At 37.6% G+C, this 25,892-nt stretch overlaps 2 protein-coding genes across 5 annotated transcripts in view; one reads left to right on the forward strand and one right to left on the reverse strand.

The window, feature by feature from the left end:
• Positions 1 to 1,773: 1,773 nt before the first annotated feature.
• LOC309881385 (thiamine transporter 2-like) lies at positions 1,774 to 12,164 on the forward strand (the record flags this gene model as incomplete). Its single annotated transcript, XM_082767263.1, has 5 exons — positions 1,774 to 1,923; positions 3,975 to 4,794; positions 6,396 to 6,588; positions 7,107 to 7,248; positions 8,038 to 12,164. The coding sequence occupies 5 exons, from the start codon at positions 1,774 to 1,776 to the stop codon at positions 8,158 to 8,160; spliced, it is 1,428 nt and encodes a 475-aa protein (XP_082623389.1). The 3' UTR covers positions 8,161 to 12,164.
• The window catches only part of AGFG1 (ArfGAP with FG repeats 1), a 36,727-nt gene continuing 21,916 nt past the window's right edge, over positions 11,082 to 25,892 (reverse strand). Inside the window, exons 6-14 of one of the 4 annotated variants that reach the window (XM_082767260.1) lie at positions 22,377 to 22,496; positions 21,674 to 21,745; positions 20,557 to 20,766; positions 18,835 to 19,018; positions 18,095 to 18,174; positions 17,706 to 17,798; positions 14,025 to 14,180; positions 12,518 to 12,609; positions 11,082 to 12,163 (exon numbers count right to left, since the gene is read on the reverse strand). In XM_082767260.1, the coding sequence (XP_082623386.1) occupies positions 12,104 to 12,163; positions 12,518 to 12,609; positions 14,025 to 14,180; positions 17,706 to 17,798; positions 18,095 to 18,174; positions 18,835 to 19,018; positions 20,557 to 20,766; positions 21,674 to 21,745; positions 22,377 to 22,496 (1,067 nt within the window). In that variant the 3' untranslated portion in view covers positions 11,082 to 12,103. Of the gene's footprint in view, positions 12,164 to 12,517; positions 12,610 to 14,024; positions 14,184 to 17,705; positions 17,799 to 18,094; positions 18,175 to 18,834; positions 19,019 to 20,556; positions 20,767 to 21,673; positions 21,746 to 22,376; positions 22,497 to 25,892 lie in introns of all 4 variants that reach the window. The other 3 variants (XM_082767259.1, XM_082767261.1, XM_082767262.1) reach the window with 3 other exon arrangements.

Below are 25,892 nucleotides of genomic sequence, written 5' to 3' on the forward strand. Positions count from 1 at the left end.
GGTTGGTCAATACCCATCCCACAGCCCATGTGTGGACTTCAGGGTCAGCTCCCTCTTCTGATGAGCCACGGGAGAAGTAGGAAGCCCAGTCAAAAATTGCTGAAGGAAAGCAAAACTACTTCTGAGGCTTTCTGCAGCTATGTTTTTTTGTTTTGTTTTTGTCATTAAGAAAAGTGACAGACTGGTCCTTTGATGCAATTTCTGGCCAAGAAACATTAGGAAGTTTTCTGTGTCCTACCTCCCCACACACCCACATTGAAGGCAGTCAGAAAACTGAGCCCAGAGGTCTCAGTGCTATGCCCAGGAAAAACCTATGTCAGCTCAAGCTTTAAAACATGTGCTGTTATATTCTTATCCACAAACTGAAGGATACACCTTTAAGAGGTACTCATTAACATAAAAAGGTAATCAAGTAATTGCTTTCTTGCCCTATCATTTTTAATTAATCATTATTAAGAACTGTGAGTCTTAATCCTTTATCTTAAAGTTAGAATCACTTGCTGACAAAACCTATAAAGTAGAAGGCTTCCCCTGCACTCTTTATGAGGAAGTTCTGCAAGCAAGAAGAGTTGAGATGAATTATTATTTAGTTCTGTTAACTTTTTATCAAGTTTATTTTCTAAGAGTTCTTACTAATACAACACAAGTCGTCTTCTCTTCTACAGTATAGGAACCTATCCTAGGAAGAAACTGCACATGCATCCACAAACAACAGAGCACAACCCCAGCTTTGACAGGTAATTTATGGCCCTAGAGGTTAGTTGGAAGAGTGCAAAAGCTACTCAACTCAGCACATTTGGAAGGGATGTAAGATTTATGCTGATGTCATTCATTAGGCTGAGTTTTAGTATATTTTTATTTGTAAAAAACATATCAAGAATTCAAATACAAATTTAAGGAGTTAAGGATAACACAGGCTACTTTGGTACAAATCATTGTATCTAAGTACAAAGTACAATGATTTACACAAGGAGGATAATCGGACTTAATCATTTAAAATCAAGTTTTGATGTTAGGGTTGTTTTTTGTAACCTTCCTCTAAGGTCACAGCAATGCTGCCTTAACATCCTATTTATGGTACCTTAGTGTTAAGCAAGTAAAATAAGCTTAAAAGACACAAGTTTCTTTACTTTTGCTGCCAACTACAAAGAGGAAAAGTCTTTTTTTTTTTTTCCCTATTAATCACCACTTTTAAAAGTGAAGCCAGGAGCCCTCTTTAAGTCTGAGGAGGTAGATTCAAGAGGCTGCGAGTTTCTACATCTATGTACTCACTCAAACAACCAGAGTGTAAGAAAGATGAGTATTAAAGTGTTTTGAAGAAGCCAAGCTCAGAACGGGTTGCAATCTGGCTGGGGGTTTTTTACTGTCTGCAAAATGTCTTGCACTTCTGTTGTTCCACTTGGCTCCCAGATAGGAAATCATTAGAAAAATGCCTCCCTGAGCATTCTGAGAATGAGCTCTAATCTGACAGTTTGCCCTCTCATCTATTCAGAAATGAGACTGTAATGGATCTTTATTCTTCCACTACATCTACTTAATTTTAAGTGAGTCAGTAAGAACAACCTTTGATAGACAAGACAGAGATCAGAGTTTGCGACCAATGTCCCTTGATCCGAGTTGTTCATTTACAGGCTCTCTGTGATTAGCAGCAAGTGTGGTGAAAGCAGCATTAGCTGAAGCAGCGTTGATTAAAAAGTAAACCTACAAATGAATTTTTAGCAACTGTGAACAGTATTTTTTAAACTTCTGGTGCACTACGTTTCTACATGGACTATGGATTGCTGGAAAGGAGCCATAGGCAGCAACTGGATTTATCCCACAGTCATCATTTGTGCGAATGGATTTTTTTCCACAATGAGGCCATCAGAATCTTTTCTCACTCCTTACTTAAGTGGACCAGATAAAAACCTAACAATTGAACAGGTAAGCAGCTGTTCTCTTATATAATTAGAAACCTTAAAGCAGTAAGACTCACAGTAATAACTGAATGGGAGAAAAAGCATTCAGTAAGATAGGTGTATTTTATCGAGATACCCCTATGTAAGATTGTCCTGGAAAAGGATAAGGATTCTCCTCTTTTGCAAGTTTATGTTCTGAAGTCCCCACATTCCTGGGCTTTGAAACCATTTTGGTTGTTATTTAAGAAATTGATACTTTCAACAAGATCAGGTCAGACAGTTCCTTCCCCCCAAGAAAGAGCAACAATGAGATTTATTGATACTTATTGGGGAATTATACTAACAATAAATATGAAATAGTGATCAGACATAAGGCAACCAAGCATGCTTCCGCTGATGACCTATTAGATTATTACCTACGTTACTAAGGTGTTCTGTGCATCCATTAGTCTAGTTTGTGCAGGTCAGATTCACATAAAAGTTGTTTTTTAATTTTTAATTATTTTTTAAAAAGCATGTACTGTGAGTCTGTGTTCTGCTCCTCTGTTCAGCACTGGTTGCTTCAGGTGCATGCTTCATAATAAAAAGAGGACAAATTAAAAGAGAATCATGAATCTAATGGCATAACTAGACAACACAATCTATGTACACCCATATAACTGTGAGCATGAAATCACTCCTGATTTGCACTAGTAAAAGCTGAGGCAGAATCTGCCAGCACAGCATGAACCCAATTTTTCCTCTGAAAGAGGTGTATTAAGTGTATTTTGTTTTGTTTTTTGAAATCTGAAGTGAAAACTTTCTTACATTAAGTATGTAAGTAGGATGATGAAATGCCTTAATTCTCTTTTCAGCAACAACCAGCTCAAAAATAAGAACAGTACAGATACTGACTCTTTCAGCTACACTCTCCTGTCATGAGCTAAATCCCCAAGTTTCAGTCACTTAAAGTGCAGATAAACAAAAGCAACTCCCAGAAAGATGCAGTGATCCTGCTGCTCACCAATCATACTAGTTCATAAAATGATAAACAGCTATCGTTGTTCTCTCAGCATGTGAAACAATTCAAGTCTAACTGCTTAAGCTGAGAACAAGAAATCGTGACCTAATATCCAAGCAGGTCCAGCACTTACTAGGTAAGACCTCCCCAAAACAGACATCTTACGGTCAGAGTTCACTTGGTGACGTGTATCCAGAAGAAACACACACCCCTGCTGCAGCTGTAGCCAAAGCTACCTGGGCAAACGCTGAGCTTTAGTGTAGAGCTCAGCACCTGCCAGCTTGGACGGAGATCAGTTTTAGAAAAATACAGGTGCTAGAACAAGTCCAGAGGAGGGCCACAATGATCAAGGGGCTAGAGCACCTCTGCGATGGTGACAGGCTGAGGGAGTTGGGGTTGTTCAGCCTGGAGAAGAGAAGGCTCCAGGGAGCCCTTACAGTGGCCTGCCAGTGCCTAAAGGGGGCCAATAGGAGAGCTGGGGAGGGACTCTGTCAGGGAGTGCAGTGACACCACAAGAGGGAAGGGCTTTAAACTAAAGGAGGGTAGGTTTAGGTGAGATACAAGGAGACTTTTTTTTTTTCTATGGAGGTGGTGAGGCCACGGCTCAGAAGCTGTGGATGCCACATCCCTGGAAGCACTCAGGACCAGGCTGGATGGGGCAGGGTAGGGCTTTGGTATTAGATCACCTTTAAGGTCCCTTCCAACCCAAACCATTCAGCTTCTAGGGAAAACAATTTATTTCTGGAGCATCTATGCAATTGAAGGCCAACTGAAACTTATTCAAATACTGTTTCATTAAGAACTTACTTTTCTGTAACTTCTGTAACATGTTATCTTTTTTTAAAGATAACATGTGAAGACAACATAGTAATAACTAGATACCAAGTCCAACTCCAGTTCCCCCACCATAAGAGCATCTTAATTTTTCTAATCCAGCAATGAGGAGAGGTAATCATCAGTACACAATGACTCATATGGAAAGTAAAACTAAACAGGAATTAATTTTCAGATACCACAGGGAATAGTACTTGATAGTACTTAACGCTCGTGTCAGAGCAAAGTCAATTTCCTTCTAGGTTACCAACCAGATTTTCCCCGTTTGGACATACTCCTACCTCGCACTCCTGCTCCCAGTCTTCCTGATCACAGACTACGTGCGCTACAAGCCCGTCCTCCTCCTCCAGGGCATCAGCTACATCGTCACCTGGCTCTTGCTGCTCTTCGCTCACGGCGTGGTGGCCATGCAGGTGATGGAATTCTTCTACGGGATGGTGACAGCCACCGAGGTCGCCTATTACGCCTACATCTACAGCGTCGTCAGCGCCGATCGCTATCAGCGAGTGACGAGCTATTGCAGGAGCATCACCCTTGTTGCGGCCACAGTTGCTGCAGTGCTGGGACAGCTGCTGGTTTCCTTGGCACACGTGTCCTACTTCCATCTCAACGCCATTACACTCACTTCTGTCTCCCTGGCATTCCTGTGCTCCTTTCTCCTGCCAATGCCCCAGAAGAGCATGTTCTTCCATAAAAAAGGTGTCTCTGAAACCCTCCCGCAACCACAAAAAGCTGTGGCTACACTCCCTTCCAGCGGGCCGTCGAGCTGCCAACAACAGGACGAGGACTGCGCAGCTGCTGACACGGGACCAGCACCACAGCAGCAGGCTGAACAGCCCAAGCCCCAGAACCACATGCTCAGAGTACTGGTGCAGCTGAGCAGGGACTTGAGGGATTGCTACAGCTCTAGGAAGCTGCTTTACTGGTCCCTGTGGTGGGCTTTGGCTACGGCAGGCTTCAATCAGATTGTGAATTACATCCAAGTGCTGTGGGATTTCAGAGCCCCCTCCCACAGCTCTGCAGTGTACAATGGAGCTGTTGAAGCAATAGCAACTTTTTTAGGTACGTAAAAAAACACTAGCAGCTACTTCTAATCTGTCTTGGCTGATGACATCCTTTCATGATGTCTTCAGCAACTATTTCCTATAAGGATTAAGGTCAATAGTAACAGCTTCCAACACATAACCCCCACATAAATAGCGTGCAAAGCATCTCTTTACTATACAGGTTTATCCCTGGGGTCTTTAAAATACTCATACACACACACACACACAAAATACGTAGTTTTTTCCTTCTCAGGGCACTTTGTTCCACCAAGAAGTTTTAGAAGTTTTCATTCACAGCTCTGTTTAGTTCATAAATTCAATGCAGAGTAAGCAGTTCAAAAAACTTGTGCAGTTCCACCTTGCCTACTCGTCTCCGAAATACATATAAATGAGTTGATACAAAAAGTAAAAAAAAAATAAACTGAACTAGAGATATCTGCTCTAGACAGTCTGTTCTGACAGCAGATGAGTAGTCATTTCAGGCTAAGTGATCCTGGATAAGCATGTTGTGACCCAACAACATAATGATCCATTGACGCAATGATATCCCTCTTTACCTGTGTGCCACTTCAGAGTGCAACTTTGTTTAAAAAGCTATGCAGTACCAATGCAGCCTCATTTCCAAGCTTCCACGTATCTCCTTCATACCAGCAGTCTTATCTCACAAGTAATACAGGGAATTGTCTGTCTACTCTCCCTCCCTGTACACAGCATGAAGTGCATTTAACTGAAATTACCCCAAAGCTTCGTCTACTGGTTTGAGCAGCATTCCCAAGAGCTTTCATGCTTTTGCACTGTCTGGAACTTGATACTATTCTGGAGTACAGAAAGCACTCTCATTACCAGGAACCTCTGCCTATTGTAGTTACAGACCAAGGAGGGAGGCCTACTGACTTCTGAATTCTGATGAGGAACACATGCAGCCAGCAAGTCCTGACCACTAGGGTACTATCCTGCCGAAAAGCTCAGGGGTAGCCAGTACTCACTGCTGTATAACCTGCCTGGACCAGACTTCTTTTGCATTTGAGCTACTAACCTCAGCATAGTGTTTCAAAAAGCTTTCATAAACACACAGGAGGCCTCAGTGCTAGAGGAGCACAAAAACCATAGCTGGATAGCATTCTTACAAGTAGTAGAAGGTATTTTTGCTATATGTCATTATCAATAAGGAGTATGACATTTTTCGCCAGAAAAATTTTCACTGAAGCTATACTTTCATTAGGTAAACAAAAAAAAAAGTATGGAGGAGTACAACAGACTGTCATTTCATGAAGAGCTTTACATGAAAGAATTAAACTCCCCCAGGCATGAAGTGCTTGGTGAGGTTGTTCTCTTACTCCTGGTTGTCAAAAATGGCACAACAACAATACGCCAGGTACTGCTGCCTCCAACCTTAGGCATTAGGCACTTTCTCAGAGTGCTTCATCCTGACAAAGCTCTGTAAGCAAGAAAAAAGCAAAAAACAGACTCCCACAGCACTAATAGAAAATAGAAGCCACACTGTTATCAAAGTCTACTGTGGCCTTAAAAAAAAAAAAAAAGTGATCCATTTACAGAGTAATGCCATGGCTCTAGAAGGATAGTAATGTTTGAATTTAAATTATTTTTCATTTTTAGGTTCAGCAACATCCATGGCAGTTGGATACATCAAAGTAGACTGGGATCTTTCTGGAGAACTGGCTTTGGGAATGTTCTCTGCCATGGATGCTGGTTCTCTGTTTCTCATGTACTTTACAGACAACATCTGGGCATGTTACGCTGGTTACCTTGTATTTAAGGCATGCTACATGTTCCTTATAACAATAGCAACGTAAGTATAACGCACAACTGTTCCAATTAAATTGATTTGAATCAGCAGAAATATCACTTTCACACTCATGAATTTTTACTAGAAATTTCCACAGAAATAAGATTTTTGAATAGGTCGCTATAGCAAAATAGTATTTCTAGCCTATATAAAACTACACTTAAATGTATGACCTAACCATAAAAATAGCTTATTTCAAGTCAGTCATTACCTTATTCTACATTTAACTGTCCAATTATTTATGTATGAGACTTCTCTAAATAATCACATGAACATACACAGGTCCTCGTTTAGCAAAAATATCCGAAATAAGATGCACAATAACATGGCAAAAGTGAAATAACAAAAAATAGATCTCTGCCAAAATGAAGATATTAAAACTGTAACTATCAAAAATAAAGAAGCTTTATCCTGTGAAGACTCCACTGTGAGAATGAAATCATTCCCAAACTTCCTCCCTTAGGTTGCAAGCACTCAAGTTCTCCAGAGCTCAGTTAACCTGGCTGTATATTCATTTTCAGGTTCCAGATTGCTGTCAATCTAAGTATGGAGCGTTATGCTTTGATGTTTGGTTTCAACAACTTTGTTGCACTGCTGATCCAGACAATTTTGACTGTTATTGTAGTAGATACAAGAGGTCTAGGACTGGATATCAGCACCCAGGTAAGCTACATTACTCATATTACTCTCGCGTTCCCTGCTCTCCTCCAGAAGAGGGTTCTCTTCAAAGTTTAGCCTCTGGGGAGATATTAGGGGATGGATTAGCTTAGGGCACTTACTTGAAAACAGGTTCATTTGAAGTGAACTGGGAGTAGCTACTAGAGCCCACTTGTCCTCTAATCTTGTCCATGTTGCATTTCTGTAGTAATCTTAAGAACATATTTCACAGAGCAGAAGGGAGAACCATCACCTGTTACCCAGTTTCTTCTTATTTAAAGGCTTACTATTGACAAGTTTATTGTAAAAACACACTAAACAGAAGCAAAAAGCAAGCTGAAAGGTAATCTGTAGGTCTTTATTACTACAGAAATTCAAAGTTATGTAGTTTCATCGGATGCACTTTGAAGTTACTTTAATTCTGAAAATTACCTAATCTCATGCTCCCAGACAGCTTTAGTGTTTAAGCACACATACTTAATACCGCCCAAGTCTCTAGCTGTCATCTTTTCAGATAAGAGCCAGGAAGTGCTAGGCAGCTGTCCTCCTCCCTTACTGAGGTAGGGAGGTCACGCAAGTAACAGGATATTCTCTCCACTCCCCTTTTATGACTGCATTCTTTCTACTGGATGAAGTCAAGCAGCCAGACTTTGAGCCATTTCAAGAGGGGATTGTTCTGGGAACGTGGGTGGCAGGGAAGGGAAGAAGTCAGTGTAGGGACACCCCTTATGTTATTTAACAGCAAATACAGTTCTTGATTCTTCCTCCCCTCTTCTCCCCACCCCCATCTCCCAGTTTCTCATTTATGGCAGCTACTTTGCATTCATAGCTGGAATTTTCCTGACCAGAAGCGTATACACCATTGTCTCCATCAAATGCAGAAATGCCAGTGTGGCTGGTGAACCTACTGATCATTAAGGGAAAAGAGATGAAAAGAATGGTTGCAAGCAACAATGCAGAAGGCTGTATCACCCAAACAATTAATTAGTGGAAACAATGCTCAAACAAACAAGACTGGTCAATGATGGAAAAGGCTGTTTATGAACCTTCAGCACAAAAAGCTTTGTAAACAGCATGATGCATTTTTTCCCAGTTCTCTTCACCAACAATTCTAATCCCAGATAATCCTCAAAAAAATCTTCTATTTCAACTCAAATTTAGTTATGCAGTCCTGACACCAAAACTTGCATTAATGCTCAACGAGCACAAGAGGAGGCAATTTCATACCGATGCCCGAACCTCACAACAGAAGAGCTTACAGAATGATACAACCTTTGAACTTTCACTTCTACTGAGTATTTTAATTAAAGGCAATTTACCATTAAACATAAGACTTTCAAACATGCCTGTAGAACCGAAAGTAATTGCCCCACAGCAGCAGGATGATCTGCAGGAAACGTTGCCTCCAAAACTTTTTGGTGACTTGCACTTTTTCAACTGGAAGTTCACATGCATTTTTCAAGCAAGTTTATGCAAGTAGCATCTAACCAGCCCCGTCCCCAGAATGCTACCTCAGTAGGTTCAGAGGGATTACTACATTCTCACAAATGACCAAATGCAGTAACTTATCTGTGGAGGCAAATTTTTTTTAAGCCAGCCACAGGGAGAATTCAATTTCTATACAAGGCAGTCATACTTAAATAAGAACACTTGAAATTCTAGATATAACTAAAGCTAATCAGACTTTCAACTGTGTTCAGTAATGGCCACTTTGGAGTCATTTATATCAGCAGCAATTTTCATTACGTTTCTCTACCACAAGGTACAGCTTAGTCAAGAGAGAATTGAGAATTGCTATTTTCCACTTTTCAGCTCACAAGAAAATAAAAGTCATGAATTCCTTTGAAAACATACTTTTTAAAACTTCTTAAGCTTACCTTTACGCCCCAGTAATTTCTCCCTCCAGCAGAGAAGAACATTTGCATCATATTTATGGCTCTCTTTCAGGATTCAAACTGAATTTGGTCCTTTTCAAACTACCCTGTTTCAATATTTGTTTCAGTGCAGCACTTGGGAAGTATGCAACCACTAAATTAAGTAACTAAGCTGCAGTACCTGGGCATCCATCTTGCAGAGTTCATGATGTACCTCTTCCAGCATCATCTTAAACATATGAGAACTGATATATCAGGATTAAAAGTATTACTCTAGAAGCTCACCAAATTAATTTCTGTAAAACAGGGATAAAGTTATCAAGTAAAATGCTTTGACATTAAAGCAAAAGAAGGTATCTAGAAGTTAATGGGAGTATAGCTTTTTGGCAACTATGACAGTCGTGTGAGCAACTGCATGAACAACTGTAGAAAATTTTAAGACAAGACACAATTTCTAATCATGGGAGAAATATTTATTCATTTTGTACTTAATAGCTTTTATTAAAAAAAAGTCAAGGCAGCTATGGTGTCAGTTTCTGTTCAATATGAAGGAGATTCAAGACAATACAAGATCTTCAGCCACTTGTCTGGAGTTTGATGAAGTTAGCAAGTGTACACTAAACTGGTGTGGTTATGCATAAAGTAAGAATTGGCAGCCTTTTACGCATTCAAGCTAGTAATGGAAAAATAAGACATTCTACTATTTCTGTAGCGTAATTTAAATATGCAGCCTTGCATATTTAAGTGAATTCCAGTATCTTTTTAGCAGCAAACAGCTTCATTTAGGTCAGAATAATTTGTCCAAAGCCTAGTTTACATCAATTTAGAAATTCAGGGAGCACAGGATTGTTCCCCTTCCACAGCGTGGTCTTCATCTCATTGATGAGACACTCAGTTCTCTGCAATAAGTATACTTAAGTGTTCCACAATTCCTTCTAAACCCTTGAAGATTCCCATTCTTTACTGCATTCCTGTGTCATTATTCCAAAACAGATGTCAACAACAGAGAAATACAGCTATTTATATTATACTGGTGAGGGCATCACTAACACCCTGAAAAAAAAGTGTAGTTGCTGGCGGGTTTGCCTATGAATTCCCCAGAGGGTCTCAGGAATTAAAACACATACACTACTCCACGTCCAGCCAGTTGTAGTCGGAAGAACAAGCAAGACTCCAAGTCTCTTTAACTTTAAATACATCAACAGGACAGAACAGACCTTTAAGTCTGGAATACTACTAGAAGCAATCTGTTGTGTCTGCCTGTCCTTTGGGATCTCCAAAGCTTCAGAAGAAGTTAACACGGAAACCACCATTTTCCACAGGTAGACAACATCAGTCTGCAGCCCTGGCATAAGAGTATTAATACAAGCAACAATCAAGCCTTTCAGTTCCCCTGGAAATAAGCATATCTAGCATTCAGTCAGGCGGTTACAAATAAAGTTTCTTACCTTTAGGAATTCTCCCACTTGTCTCAAACTGGCTTCCACATCATTTTCTCAAATATCTGTAATAAACTGATCCCATTTATTCTTGTTATTTTGAAAACTGTTAGACCTTTATTCTTCAACTGGCCAGAAGCTTGAAGTCCTTGTATTCACAATGTTCACATTAATTGCTTAGCTCTGGTATTACACTTGAACTTAAGCCAAATTAAGTGTTTAAAACCCAGCACTGACTACTTTGAAAAACGTACTCTTGTTGCAACTTCCCTATTAAAGATTAGGCAAGCCACACATTCACTCCTCCACAGATGCTACTCTAGTATGACAAGAAATATTCCAGTAAATAAAAAATAATAAAAAAAACACAATAAATTAACATTCCACAGGAGATCTTACTAATATATGTGCATTTTTAATAAAATGAGCACTAGTCCATTTGTTGTACCTTGGCCTGCTATTACACATACCATTCTGCTCACAACTAAGTCATGTTCAAAGACTCCATCATTAGCTACCCACAATTGTATCTTTTAGCAGTTAACCTTTTTTCAAGTCACTATCAGTGACTTTGTGTCCTTCATTACACAGCTATCCTGTCAGAGTAACTCAACTCAAGTTTCCTGTTAGATAAGTCACTTCACTAGAGTTAGAACAGCAGGCTTAATCACAAGGTCAAAATGTAGCTAAAACTGAGGGATGTGAAAATTAAGCTTAAATCACCTTTGAGCAGATCATTTTTGGTAACTCATTTGTGTATGAGATTCACAGTATGAACATTCTAACCCAATAAAGCATTATTGCACAGAAATAAAGCTACACGATCTTTTTCCTAATATTTATTTTTTTTTTCACCTGCAAACTGTAGCAAAACATGATCAGCTTTATTATGCAGACAGGTATCCCTCTAACATTAGAGATTTAGGCATGTATAAATAGAAGAGCTCTTAGGAAAGGAAACAAACCTTCAATTTAACTTCATGACTTCCAATACCAATGGTTAAAATGATGTAGCTCATTCATTCCAAGAGATACAACAGCACCTTAAAGTGGCTGATCTATTTCCCAGTAACATTTTCCACATAACAATGTGTTAAAGTTACAAATACTGATATGCACAAATAGCTATTTTCTAAGAAAAATATGTACAGTACTGCAGCATAATGAACGTGGTATCTGCAATAACTTATTAGCCAATTTTAATATACATGATACCGCTACTTTTTACCTGCCAGTTCACAGGTTCAAGGATGTTACCACAGCCCTCTGTTTTGCACATTATTACCTGGGGAGAGGTGTGTGTGTGTGTGGAGGGGAGGGGGTGTTGATTTTCTTTGTTTGGGGGGGCCTGTTTTTTTGTGTTTGTTTTTTCGTGTTTGTGTGTGTTTTTCCCCCCCCCAAAGGTACACAAAGCAGGCTTTTATTTTAACTTCTTAAAGACTTCTTTTTTGTTTAAAGCTAATATCAGTGAAACAAGACAACAGTGCAAGAGGCGCAGAGATGTTATGTGACCACATAAGAGTTCTTTTGGGTAAAGTGTCTATAAGGCTATAAGAAAGGGTTGGTTGATGAGCTTCCTGTTGGGAATTGTCCTGTTGGTGCACCAGCCTGGGAGAAAATGAAAAAAGACATATTTAAGACTTTTTTTCTGTATCACAATTATAAATACAGTGTATATAAAATGGTAAACAACTTCTTAGGATATTTTTTACATTGAAGTTTTTTGTGTGTGTTTTTCTTTGAAGTGATACTGTTGTAAGGGCATGGTATATAAATACCTCCTTTTAAATTTGAGAAGCCTTACAAATGCCATGTCATCATTATATTGAATTGCATTTAGGAGATTCACATGCTGCCTTCCCTTATTTGAAGCAAAAAAATATCATGCAGCTCTATAATTGTTACAGATTATGTGTCTTCAGACATACAGAAGTTATTAATATCATGCAACAACTCACTCACCATAAAAGGGTTACTAGATACTCCAACAGCTGCAACTTGTCCAAAAGGAGTTACTACAGGCTTTGCCTGTCCAAATGCAGCAAAACCTGCTCCTTCAAGAGATAACAGTGGAAAACATTAACACTAGTAACCAGTCTACATAGAGATCTTTGCTGCAGCTCCAAAACAAAAGCAAGTGGAAGCTTGGACTGCACCAATCAGCAGGACTCACAATACTACATTGTTTATGTAGGATAAGAGCTTTTAAGCACAAAGCTTTCACTTAACAGCTCAATCTATTTATACTAGGACTTCTTGCAGACACATATTGTTTCAGTTCAAGAAACATTATACGTATTAGCAAGATCAGTTCCCAATTCAATGCAGTCTGTCTCTCTCCTCCCCCTCCCAGCAAAGTAGCCTGAACGCAGAAATAATTTGTAGACTAAAAGTCTGAAGTTCAGGAAGAACTTTGAATGTTCCAGCTGAAAAGTAATGAAAACAATAAGAAAATCAGAACCAACTTTGGCTCAGAGCTTGCCTCTGTTCACAAATTTGGAAAACCAAGTTCTTAAAATCATTCTCATCTGGAAGCTACTGCCTCACGCTTCAGCTGTACAACCACACAAACACTTTAATCAGTGCACAGTCAAATGGATAGAATGAAGCAGATAATCACTTCTTTATCTTCGGAGCTCTAAAAAGTTTAGTTAAATAACAGCCATGTAAATTATATGTGTCTGCAACAAAGTTTACACTTGCATAGGTAACAAGCCTAAAGTATAGCTGCTTATGTCTTCTCTACAACACTGCTTCAATAGATGACTGCTTTTCTATTAATGTCATCATTAACAGTGCACTCTTAAGATGATACTTGACAACATGGCTACTTCAGATATATTAGTTATTGCATCTTAGAGCTAAAGTCCAGGAGCACTGTGCTGCAGAGCTCTGGAGAACTAATTATAAAAGCTTAACATGACACACATGAATATCAAAAAGCTAAGTTTCCTAATAGTAGAATACTTGTAAAAATGTACAGTAAGAAACCATCATGTATGTAAGTGTAAAAAAAATGTAGCTGATCTTTTTATTTTCAGCTGTTCATAACTACTCAATTCTCAACTTCTACACGTGCTTTTTTTCAATGTTTATTTTATCATATAAATTTTGGGAGAAAGTACATTCTGATTTTCTTGTGTCTGCTTTCTGAAAGTTAGCGAAAGCATTATCTGATGCAGACACTCCCAAATGAAGACAAAACAACCCTTGCAACTAAACCTTTTAGGCCTTTGAACACTTATAGTTTTAGTATCAAATTATGGTGAAGTTTGTTACATCAGTCAAGCACACAGTCAAGCCTGAAAGCTCAACTACAGAGCCAAACCATTGTGTGAGGGGAACCTCTCACCAATATAATTCGAAAGTTCATACAGAAATAAATATGCACCCGTTGTTGCTGACAGAGCCAAATCATCTTCTCCATGTTTCTGATTTAAACAAGATTATCTAAAGGATGTAGACCTACCATTTGGCTGCTGACCAAAAGCAGTCTGTTGGGGGAAAGCTGCCTGGGTCGGGAATGTGGGCTGCTGGAAGTTGCCACTAAAACTAGTAGGAAGACTGTAGGAGGCAGGAGTTCCAAATCCTGCAGGCATGCTCATGGATGCAGTACCAAATGTTGCTGCTGGTAGGCAAAAAACAGCATTAAGTTATTTATAGGAGATAACTTCTTTTCATAAGACATTACAATAAAGCCATGTTAAGGGTCTCTTAATGCCTCAGTGACCACACAAAAGTTATGTTTAAATCCTACAGCCACTGAACTGATTTGTTACCTTGGATCACCAGAAATGAGGTGCTTAACTTACTTCTGCACTTTAAAAAATAAGCAGAATAATTTAAAACGTGCTTGATCCAGCACATTCAGATATACTTTCTGGAAAGGCCTCTTCCATATTCTTGACATCAAATATTTCGCCTGAGGTTTTTCTGGTAAAAAAAAAAATTCTGCACACGTCAGAAGCAAGCACTTTCAGGCAGCATAAGCCCCTCTTTTTCTCTACCAACAAAAGCATGGCAATATCTTCCTACATTACAGCTGCATTACAGGAAGTTACAAGTAAAAAAAAAAATTTAAGGGATACATGCATCCCTCTCACAATCCCATCCTATGTGTCACTTTAAAGGAAACTCTCATCATGCACATTAATTTGCACATAAAGTTCCTAGTGCAAACTCTCTTACTGTTTAAGTAAGACTTAAAACAAACAAACCAAACAAAATCTTGTCATCTGATTCTCTGCTGAAACATTTCAAGTAAAAGAACATACAGCACATATGCAATTCTACATGTCTCCAGCAAAAACAGGAGCACATCGAGTGGCATGTAAACTCTCGATGTACACAGGATGTAGTAACAAAACCATTATTCAGTGTTTTGGGAGTTATTCTTGTAGGAAGAAGACTATAGAAGGCTTTTTGGTACAAATACAGACACCAAGCATTTTCTTCTAGTCCAACTTAGAACTGTTCTTTTGAACTGCCAGATGTTAGATTTTACACAAACCCAACAATAAAAAATTATTGTTTTTAATGAATATAGTTTAAATCATCAGTTGAAAAGTTTACCCCCAAAGTACTCAAGGGCAAGACATTATACACACAAACCGCTGACAAAGTACACACAAAACTAATGTACTAACATTGTTTTAAGTTAAAATTAGCAAAGCAGCTACTCATCAGGAAGACTTGCTAGAACAAACAAAAGCACAACAAATTGAGTAACAACTTGGGATATCCCAAAAGGCAAACTACTAGCACAAGCTACAGGAGTCACTCAACTTGTTAGCATTCTATTGTGTCCATGGAGGATGCCAATAATGGTTTTGTTTTAGTTGCTTAATACATTTCTAAGCTCCTCTCTCCCTTTGCCCAGTTGCCAGATACCCATACCCACTCCATTTTTAAAACATGGAAAGTCTGAAATTCTACGTGCAGAGAACCAGATAGCTGCCAATAAGCTTTTACAAGCAAGTACAATTAGCCACAAGAAACTTGATACCAAATGTGGCCACCTACCAAAGTGAGCGTGAGGAAATATGTGAGAGTGCATTGCTCCCGAGAGGCCTTATGGAAGCCACAAAGAGACCAGACAATGTCAAATCATTTATACACATTTGAACAGTAATTTCTTAGATAACTTTATGAATATACTCACACACACAGCAAACCATTCAGCCATAGCACAACCAGTGATATATTACATTAAGAAAGCCATTAGAAATAAATGCTACAAACCAGACCTCCCTAGTAATAAATAGAGTCCATGCAGAAAGTTAGTTTAGCATAAAAGGACAAGCTACAAGTTTGTAACTTACATTGAAATCAGTTGTGTATTATCATTACCTACAGCCACATTCTCTTATCTAGTACAGAACACTATAGCTGAAAGCGTTAGAAACTCTGCGAGCCAAAAAAAGCAGCTTAGAAGATGGAAGGACAGAGTTGCCACATTCAAATAAATTTATCTGAAGAGCATTAATCCAGTTATCTTTCATATGTTGCCATTGGGAGGAGGGACATTTTGAAGTAACTTCCTTCATAGTCCGAGAATGCTGCTTCTAAAGGCTACAAGTTCTTAAAGATGATCCAAGATAGCACAGTTAGCGATAAGTGATAAAGTGAGGTAAACTATTATGTAGCTTAACTTATTTCCCTCATTAAATAGCTGAATATCTCAAAAGGGACTTAAAACCGAATTCATTTTAGTAGAGGATGTGAATCAGATCAATTAAATTTTAACTCAGTTTCATTCAGCCTACCTAGAACTCTGAACAAAACACAACTCTGTTAAAATGCATACATAAGCAGATCTAAGCCTGTGGAAGCCCAATTAGCAGATAAAAGTGGCCAAGTTTAGCAGTGTATTCTACTAGTTTTCCCATTTAAAGACAGGATTAATTAAAATCCAAAGATCAATGCTTTAAAGAGTTGTTTTTTTTTTTTAAATAAGGAAGTGATTGAGTTTTGTGAATGAATTATAATTCCATAGAATCCTGCCCCAGAAAATTAATAAGTCATGAGTGTAAAGATTGTATTTAAATGTACATTTTCTTATTTGTGCAAGGGAATAATATAAAGGACATCAATTCACCTGCTGTTTCAACCTATGCATTCATTTCAATGCATTACTGATTCTGTCAATGTGACCATTTTCATATTAGTCTGAATGAAGTGTCTTCCTGTGCTTCTTGAAACCAAGTTTTATTTCTAATACAGTTTAGTCTCAACATATCGGCTTTGTATGGCTTACATAAATTTCAGGTAAAGTGGAGTTAGATCTTCCAGTTTGTTGCAAAGTTCAAGTTTTTTAAGACAGACTTTAATGAAGTATACTCAAGGATGTTTTTTTTCCCAAATCCACCCCAAAAATTTCTATAAAATATGCAACATTAACTTGACATTCTTTCCTGTATTAATTTTAACTGGATCCTAAATAATTCTAAATTAAAGATTGTAATCTAAAGCTTCATTTTTTTCTGCTCTACCGTATAGTTATTTGTCCCAGTCTAGGCACATTTTGAAACATTCCACTCTCTGTCCCTTCCATGTTAATCCACTTCATGTTCTTTAGATAAGGCACTGAATAAGAGAACTTGCAAAAAGCTAACAGTCCAGAACTTCACCTTTCCTGGTTTTAACTCCAGCTCTGACAACCTCAGTTTTGAGGACTTTCAGGATTTGGAACAAAAGAAAGAAAAAATCAAGTGTATCAGCTTGGCAGCAAGGCTTTCAAGATCCCTGACTTCAGGGCAACCTGCTGTGAAGCATGCTTCAAAGCTAAAAAGTAATAATCTTGCACAGTACTAAGCTATTCAATAGCCTATGTATTAACAGATAGGTAGTATTAAAACATCTTAACTGATCATTTTGACTTTTTTCATGGCCACACAGTCTGTAATTCTAGGACTGGACCAGAAACAGAAAACTAGTGTCCTCAACCCAACAAAAATATCATATAACACCACACAAAGAAAGCAAAGGTAAGCTATTCATAAATATCATACTCTACATTGAACACACACACACCTCTAAAGACAGGTAACACAAAAAGCCTTTAAGAAAAATTACACAGCCATGAACAAAGAATCAATGCAAGCCCTGAAGAGTTTCACAAGCACAGGGTTGCTTTTTCTTTTTTCCTAACCTGTTGTTCCTCGGCTATTGGTCTGGAATGGATTTGTTGAAGGTGCCACTGGGGCAACAGGGGCAGCTACAAATGGATTTGTGGAAGGTGTTGCTGAAAGATTAAAAACATTGTATTTAATAAAGCCTTTTAAAAACAGCCAGTCTGACTCATATTAGGTTTATAATACCTCTAGATAGAGATATGTAAGTATCTATACAATTTCTTGGAAATTTAGTAATCAATAATGAAATACTTAATTTGAAATGCAACACATGCACAGACAACAGTACTTTTTGGTGTCCCTTGGTAACTTCATTATAAGTAGTGTCACAGTACAGGACTATCAATTAAAAACTAGTAAGTTGCTTTCTTAGAGTCCATGAAAGGTGTTAGTAACACTTACATACCTCCAAATGGGGCAGGCACGCTTGAAGATACAGGTTGTGTCTGTGCAGTAGCAGCCACAGGTACTGTTCCAAAAGCATTGCTGAAAATAATTCATACATTCAGGACAGTCAGAATTGCTTGTTTAACAATTAAATACAACTTACATTTATTGTCAGCATATAAAAAAAGAAAAAGGAATGCTTACACACAGTTTGCAATGTGCATTATAATTCAATGACGCCAGCATCAGAGATAACTACTGCTGAGCAATGAAAAGTCCTCTCCACCAACAGCAAGAGAAAGAATATTGAACAGAGGTCATAAGTATAAGGTTGCAAATCAAAATCTTTAGGGGGCACTTGCAATACCAGGCAGCGTATTTAGTGTTTAGTACCCTAATAATCTAGAAAGAAGCAATTGCTAATCTTTACATCAAAAATATTAGATTAACATTTTGCTAGGGATGATGCTATGATTTTTGGTATGTATACAAATAATCTGTACATGAGTATTACCATCTAACAGGTCCAGCATATAACAACTAAAAAGGTGCACAGAGCATTCTGCTGACTGCTTTATATCATCATACAGTACTAGTACTTAAAACACAGGATGCAGTTTCAATAGTGCTTCTAAACATCTAACATTTCCTCAGTTTTTGATAAAATTGAAAACAAGTTTAAAAAACAACTTTGAGCTACTTTTCCTCATATTGTTTAAGTCTATGAAGAAAGTCACAAATATGTCTAACAAAAAGTACCTGCTGACATTACTGGTGGAAGTATATGCATTACTAGAGGTTGCTGTGGAGCTGAACACGCTGTCTAATTCTGCTAGAGCTGCATACTTGTCTGAAGATGCACTTGATTGATTTGGGGCCGACAAAGCAGGACCTCCTGATGCTGACACTACTGTACTGAAGCCACTTCCTTGCTCACTACCACCTAGAAAGAGAGAATAAAGATTAAAAGAGATTAAGGTTTCACTTTCTGCCCTACTGATGTTGAGTACTAACATACAGATTTCATTTTCAGACTTATACTCAATACAAACTATGGCATGCAGAAGTGACATGCTTCTCTAGATACTCTGCAGTTCCAAAGAGCGTCCAGTTTCCCTGAGAAGACTCAATACTACTGTCATTTTCAATTAGAAGATAAAACAGATTTGAAGGTGTGTTTTTTGTTACAGAACAAAGCTCTACATTATACACCAACACAAGTTTTCACATACCACTTGCAAAGAAAAGTTAGACTTTCTTCTCATAATTAATACAACTTCACATCTCCTGAATATACATTTCCAAACACCGAAAGAGATGCTGATGCTACTTCACTTTCTACAGAGAAAATGGACGCAAAGGACTATTCTTACAGCACCAAGTGATTCCACAAGATCTCACAAAGTTTGAACAATGATAAAAGAAAGCTGAAGATGGAAAAACAGAACAACAAAATACTGTTACTTCTGTTGATCTACAGAAAGACTCTCTCTTAAGAACAGATATTAGCAGGTAAGAAGAAGTATGACACCTGGGCATCTATCAATGGGCCATACGCTTCATTAAAACTCCTTTGCTCCCCACAGCCAGTAGAGCTTTCTACTAGAAGAGGTGACCTTTATTTGATCCCTACACCTTATCTGTAGTCCTTCAAAAAGATTGCTAAACCATGGAGGCAGTGTCTTGACTGAATGCAGTCTTAGGTAGGCTAGCACTGAATTGAGAGTGAAGTTGAATTTTGTATCTGTGCTGAAAATAACTTAAACTCTAGTTTTGTCAGAACTGGTGCTCACTGCCAATGAACTTTGATCAAAACCAAGCAGAAACCTTGAGGTGCCTATACATTTGTGAACAAGACCAACAAAGCCACATATTGTATTAGGCCACATTGTTTGGCAGCTGATGCAACTTTACTGTTCCAGCAACATAAAGAGTAAAACTGATCTGAACACTAGTGAAATTCAAGCTACATTTAGACAGCACTTCTTTAGCGCACACATACAAAAAAAACATTTTATTGGAAGAATATCAATGCTACTAACTTATAAAATAGTAAAGCAAAACCTTTTTGGGGCAGAGAGGTATGACAGTTACTCTGGCAATTCTTTGCAACAACTGCAGCTCTCCACTTGAGAGCCTTCACCATAGCTTTTTATATAAATATATTTGAGCTAAGTTTTTTATATTTATATGTATTTGAATGTGTATATATGTGCATTGCTGTATGACTCATTTAGACAGTTATTCATCTTGATATCAATTAGATTCCTAATAAGCAGCCTTCTGATGACATCCTTTTTGGAGTAAGGCCTTAAAAAATCTCAAGCTTTAATTTCTTACACATTAAGGATATATTGAAGTGAAATTCAATTCATAATTTAAAGAAAGGACATTTTTAAATAGTTACCAACTTGACAGGCACAGCCATCCTTGTGGTAAGTACACACACATTATAAGCATGTCAAAAATAAAATTAGTTACCTTGCCCTGCACTGAAGATATTATCTAAATTAGCCAGAGCTGCATATTTGTCTGCTGACTGAAGATTTGGTTTATTCACTGCAGCTTTACTGGCTCCAGTTGCTGTTGCGTTGCTCTGAGAAGCATTGAAGGCTCCAAAGTCAGCACTGGAGGATTTGGGGAAGTTATCAAAGTGAGCAAAGTTAGCATTCACTGATCCAGCACTTCCACCTGTAACAAAAGTTAGATGTGATCGATACTTTATTTAGCTCTGAAGCATCTCCAACGTTAACTGCTGGTACAATAATCCCACCTCTCTGCAGTTACCTGAGGCAACAAGTTCCCCCTGTCCCATCCCTTTCCCTTATACTTCAAATTTAAGTTTGGAACAGGAAAAAAAAATTGTCTTTTTCAGTCTGCAGATCAGGGACAAAAGCTTCACCAGATTAAATCAGTCATAATTTGATCTTTCATATCTTTCAGATCTACGTGTTACCCATCAGCTGTTAAAGCAATTTCAGGACTTTTTGTTAGACTAACAAATATTTGTCTGAACCTTTAATATTCAGAATATTGGAGTTTTGTTTTCTGTCATGTATCTAATGAACTACTTGAATTCACTTAATGGTATGATATGCTTGACCATTTCAGGTGTCAGTCATCTTTCCAGCCTAGAAGTCCAGAAGTAGAATGATTCTACATTAAAGTTTAGAGATTTTTGTTCTCTTTTCTCAGATTCTTAGACTAAATCCAATCAGAAAAAGGGTTGGGATAGAGAATATGCAAAACAGCTGTTTTTATACTGGGTTTCTACTTACATCAGTTATACATAAATCAATTGGAAAAATCCACATTAACTAAACTTATGTTTAAATACAAAACCATGAGCTTCCATCTCTCCACCATCCAAAAATTTTATTGATACAGACAGGTCACGTACTTAAATTTAAATGAATTACTCCATTACATGTATCACACTCTACAACAACTGGTTGAAGACTCCACTCATACTCTAAAACCAAAACATTTTAATAGCTTAATCAATGAAGTTAAAACATACGCAACAGTAGAAATGACGATGCTATACTACAATGGCATAAAATGAAGCAAGCTGAGTTTTCCACTGTGTGGAACTTACTGTGTACAGCCTGAAGAGGAAAAGCTGAAGTAAATTCACCAAAACTGCAGCTAGATGAAAGCGTTCTGAACGCTGGACAGCCAGAAATTGTGTGAGGGTTAAAGTTAACATAAGAGGGGAGAAAGAAAATTTGAAAAAAAGTTTAAAACGACACCACACTCAAAAGAAAAAAAAAAGGAAAAGAAAGTCAGTCAGCCAAAGATCTAGACAAACAGCAAGTGTAAACTCAAGCAAAAGTTTTAAAGCATGATCAAATTAAAGGAAAGCAAAAATAAATCTTAGCAATAGGCTCTACACATGAAGTCACAAGAACATACACAAAGTATGTACACCTATTACACATTTGCACAGATGCTCTTGTTTTGGTACTGTGATGTGATTTTGGGTCTACCAAAACCCCTCACTTACAAGAGTGACAATTGATTCAGTATTTACCAAAAGCAGTACTTTTTTTTTTTTTATTATTATTTCAGGTGTAGAGCTAATAAACATATGGTGCCATAAAAAGACTTCTTAGTAGCATTAGGAAAAAAAGGAAATTAACAACAAACAAAGAATTCATTTTGAGTTTCCCCAGAGCTTCAGATGGCTTGATTGCATTAAAGCAGGCAGATGCAAGAAACAACCTCAGCTTAAGTACCTTCCAACATAAAGGTAAGAAGTATTTCAATTAAGTATTAATCAAAAGTGCTAGGAGTTCTACCTGTATTTTGGGGCTGAAAAGAAGACTGACTTGCTGTGGGGAAACCTCCAAAACTACTCGAGCCACTAGACTGTCCAAATGCATCAAAGTTTGCAAAACCTGCATTTGCAGAGTTCTGCGCTGTAAATTGCAAAGGAACAAAACATGTTAATGGATATGGGAAACAAACAGAAACAGATGTATTAACTGAATTAATGGTCATGACAGCCACCAAGGGTTGTGTCCTACCTTGCAATTTCTTTTTACATGAAAGTTATATATGATATTCTACAAATAAAAGCTGTCTTTGGAACAAGCTTTCATGACTCATCTTCACAGACCTATATCAGTTAATGCTGTTTCTCTCCTCCTCACTCACACTACTACTCACAACTGCATGACTTGATTCAGTACAGTTCACCTTAACCCTAGAAGGTCTGAAGAGGTGCTTGGTCAGGGAGAAACAACCCAAAACGTACAGAATACCAGATGTTTACCTGCAGAACCCAAACTAATTTTTAAATGCTACTTTTCAAACCAGTTTTTAGATTAACTGAACTTTTTTTTTTTTTTTTTTTTAAGGAATAAAGTTACAAGGTAATTCCTGTAACATACTGACAATTTGAATTCCTAATATACGAAGTGCCACTTAGAAAAAAATAGTTTGGTACCACCAAATAGTTTTGACTAGGTTTATAAGCTCATTTTACTGGAAAATTCAGTTTAAAACAAAAAAAGTAAAGTCAGAGTACAGAAATCAATACCAATGTCAAGAAGATTGCATTCATAGACTGTATCCACAAAATAAAATCCAAGGAAAGTTCAAATAGCATTTCAGTTTGTGCCTTCCTTTTGTGCCATACTACAGAAGGAAATAAAAGTTAAAAACCATCTAACTTCAAACAGCTGGATATCCAAGCATCAACAGATTCAACAAGAATTAAAAGCCAAACTCGTAAGCTCCACAGAAAGTCTTAACCACTTACAAGCAAGGAATAAGCAGAAAAATGTTCTTAATCAAATGCAAACCAAAACCTTGTATATATGTGTGTGTATGTATGTGTGTATATATATATATATATATATATATATATATATATATATATATATATAAAGAGAGAGAGAGAGAGAGAGAGAGAGAGAGAGATTGAGTTGCTTTCTAAAGCTCACAAAATGCCTTCTAGCATAATAGATTGCAATACATTATTAGGTCACAATTTATTTATTCTAGAGGGATTCTGTAGATTAAATATACACAAAAACAGTAAGTTAAGCCAATTAAGTACTTTTACTTAACAGCCAGGTAATGCTGACTACTAATATGTTGCATTATTTCACTTCATTTCTATTTTAAAAGCATCTGTACCTCGGGTTTATAAACTAAAAGAATATTCATACACAAACACAACGCTGCTAAAAAATAAAAGTACATTTTTTTCCTTCATAGAGGATACTGGGAGAGAGGGTAAGGTACTTAACATTACTTTTCATTGGAAGCAAGCACAAGAGTCAACAAGCAAGAAAATTAATGAGAAAGCAAGGCCTTGAGAAAGTTCTGTCCTAAAGCTTTCACCTTTGAAGTATGCAAGGACAAAACACTGACACAAACAGGGAAAAAAAACTTTAGTTGTACTGTCTGTATTGGTTCAAACAGTATCTCTTCAAACTTATCTCCAAATTCCACAGCTTTAAGCCAGTAGCTTTTTAAGAAGAATAAATGAAGAATTCAATTGTAAGTTGCTTGTGAAAGTGGTGCTTTAAATACTGATGCATCCTTTGGATAGGGGCTCCTCAGACTCCAGTTTAAATGACCAAACAGGATTAAACACAAACGTCACTCCTAGAATTGTCACAGGTTTTTGTTTTTTTTTTTAAACCACTCAGACTTATGTCGAGCATCTGATATCAAATACCTATGAGTCTAGATCAAAGAACTAGAATGTATTATGTTATGGTCCACTTAATTTTATTGCATCAGCTGACACAAAATTATGATTTGCAAGTGGATCCATGTTAAAGCATTAGCACTCTAAAAGCTTCTGCAGAGTATTCAGATGTTAATCTTGCTTTATTTCATGTGGTAAAGTTTAAATCTGTACAGAAGTGGCACAAAGGTAAAGACCAGGTAAGACTTGTATTTTCCTGTCCCTGAATGATTTGTAGATCATGTTTTTAAGTTCTGGAATTGACAGCCCACTTTGAGTTTTTCACCCAGAAACCCAAGAACAACATTAATTTAGGCAACCTGTGGGGAGTGCAAATTGACACAGATTTGCAACTGTTGTTGTGACTGCAGATGAATGAGGCAGTATAAAAGCTGGCTGGCTAAACCTAGCTTGAGTTTGACAGCACCAGTCACAGAAATGAAAGCTGTGCCCAGTCTTCACTCAGTTTCATCTGTGAAATTTGCTCTACTCAGTGTGCAATAAAGTGTATGAAACATTAAAAAACTGAAGAGAAAATGTTCAACTACAAAATCAAAAATAATTCTCTAGAAGACAATGCCTGTGTCATACTACTTTACTTTTTCCAAGTAAATTATCTTCTCCGTCGGTACATGTGACAGCTGTCCTGTGTCACCACACTTCTTTAAAATATTTTTGTACACATTCTCTTAGTTTATAGAAAGTCCACAGGCCAAAAAACTTTTTTAAATCCTTTTTGTCACTATTACCAGTATGTAAGCTACAAGGAACAGCCACCTATAGTCATCTTCAAAATCTAATTTTGCAGAAGCTATGGAACTTTAAATACAGAAAGTAAATGTAAAGTCAGTAAGGTTTTTCCTCAACATGCAGCAGTGCCCTGAGCAAACACAGTACATTGGAAATAAACTTGGAGAAAAAAAGGAGCATATCAAAAGCTGCTCTTCATGTAAGATTTTCAAGGTTTACATCTAGACTTTATAGATCACAGCACAAGTTTTATTATTTTCCTAAGAGCTGCTGCACTCACTTGTTCCTTAATTGCAGAGACAGTAACTTATACTAGAAGACCTTAAATTTGCTGATGCTCTTCAGTGGTTTCTTTAGTTAGCCACAGTGTGCATGAAGGGAAAGAGACAAGTCCATCCCCTGCACGCATAGCAAAAAAGCTCTAAAACAAGAACACCAGACCATAAACTTTGATTAAGTAGTGCCTGATCACAAACAAGTTCTTCCATCCTCCGCTGTAGGTATGTGACAGAAATGACAAATATGCCACTCAGTTTTGTGCCAAAGGTGGTGGGTGGGCTGACCAACCTTCCTTCTTGTGTTTGAAAGGGACAATGCTGTAACACTGCATTATTAGTTGTAGTTAACACTACCCCGTGGTTACTGCATGCAGTAGAAGCCTTACAAATATTTTATCCTAGCAAATAAGAAAACTTCTGCTAAAACAGTTTAGCATACATATTCAGCTATTACATGCTCAGAAATACATTTTGTTTTCTAGAAATGAATTTACCTGAAACTGTTTTGGGTTCTGAAGGTTTTCCCTAAGAGCCATGGATATGATCACGATGTATAACTATTGAAGTAGAAAACTAGTCACTAC

Source organism: Aythya marila, assembly GCF_965140915.1.
Source record: "Aythya marila genome assembly, chromosome: 9".
In the NCBI taxonomy this organism is placed as follows: domain Eukaryota; kingdom Metazoa; phylum Chordata; class Aves; order Anseriformes; family Anatidae; genus Aythya; species Aythya marila.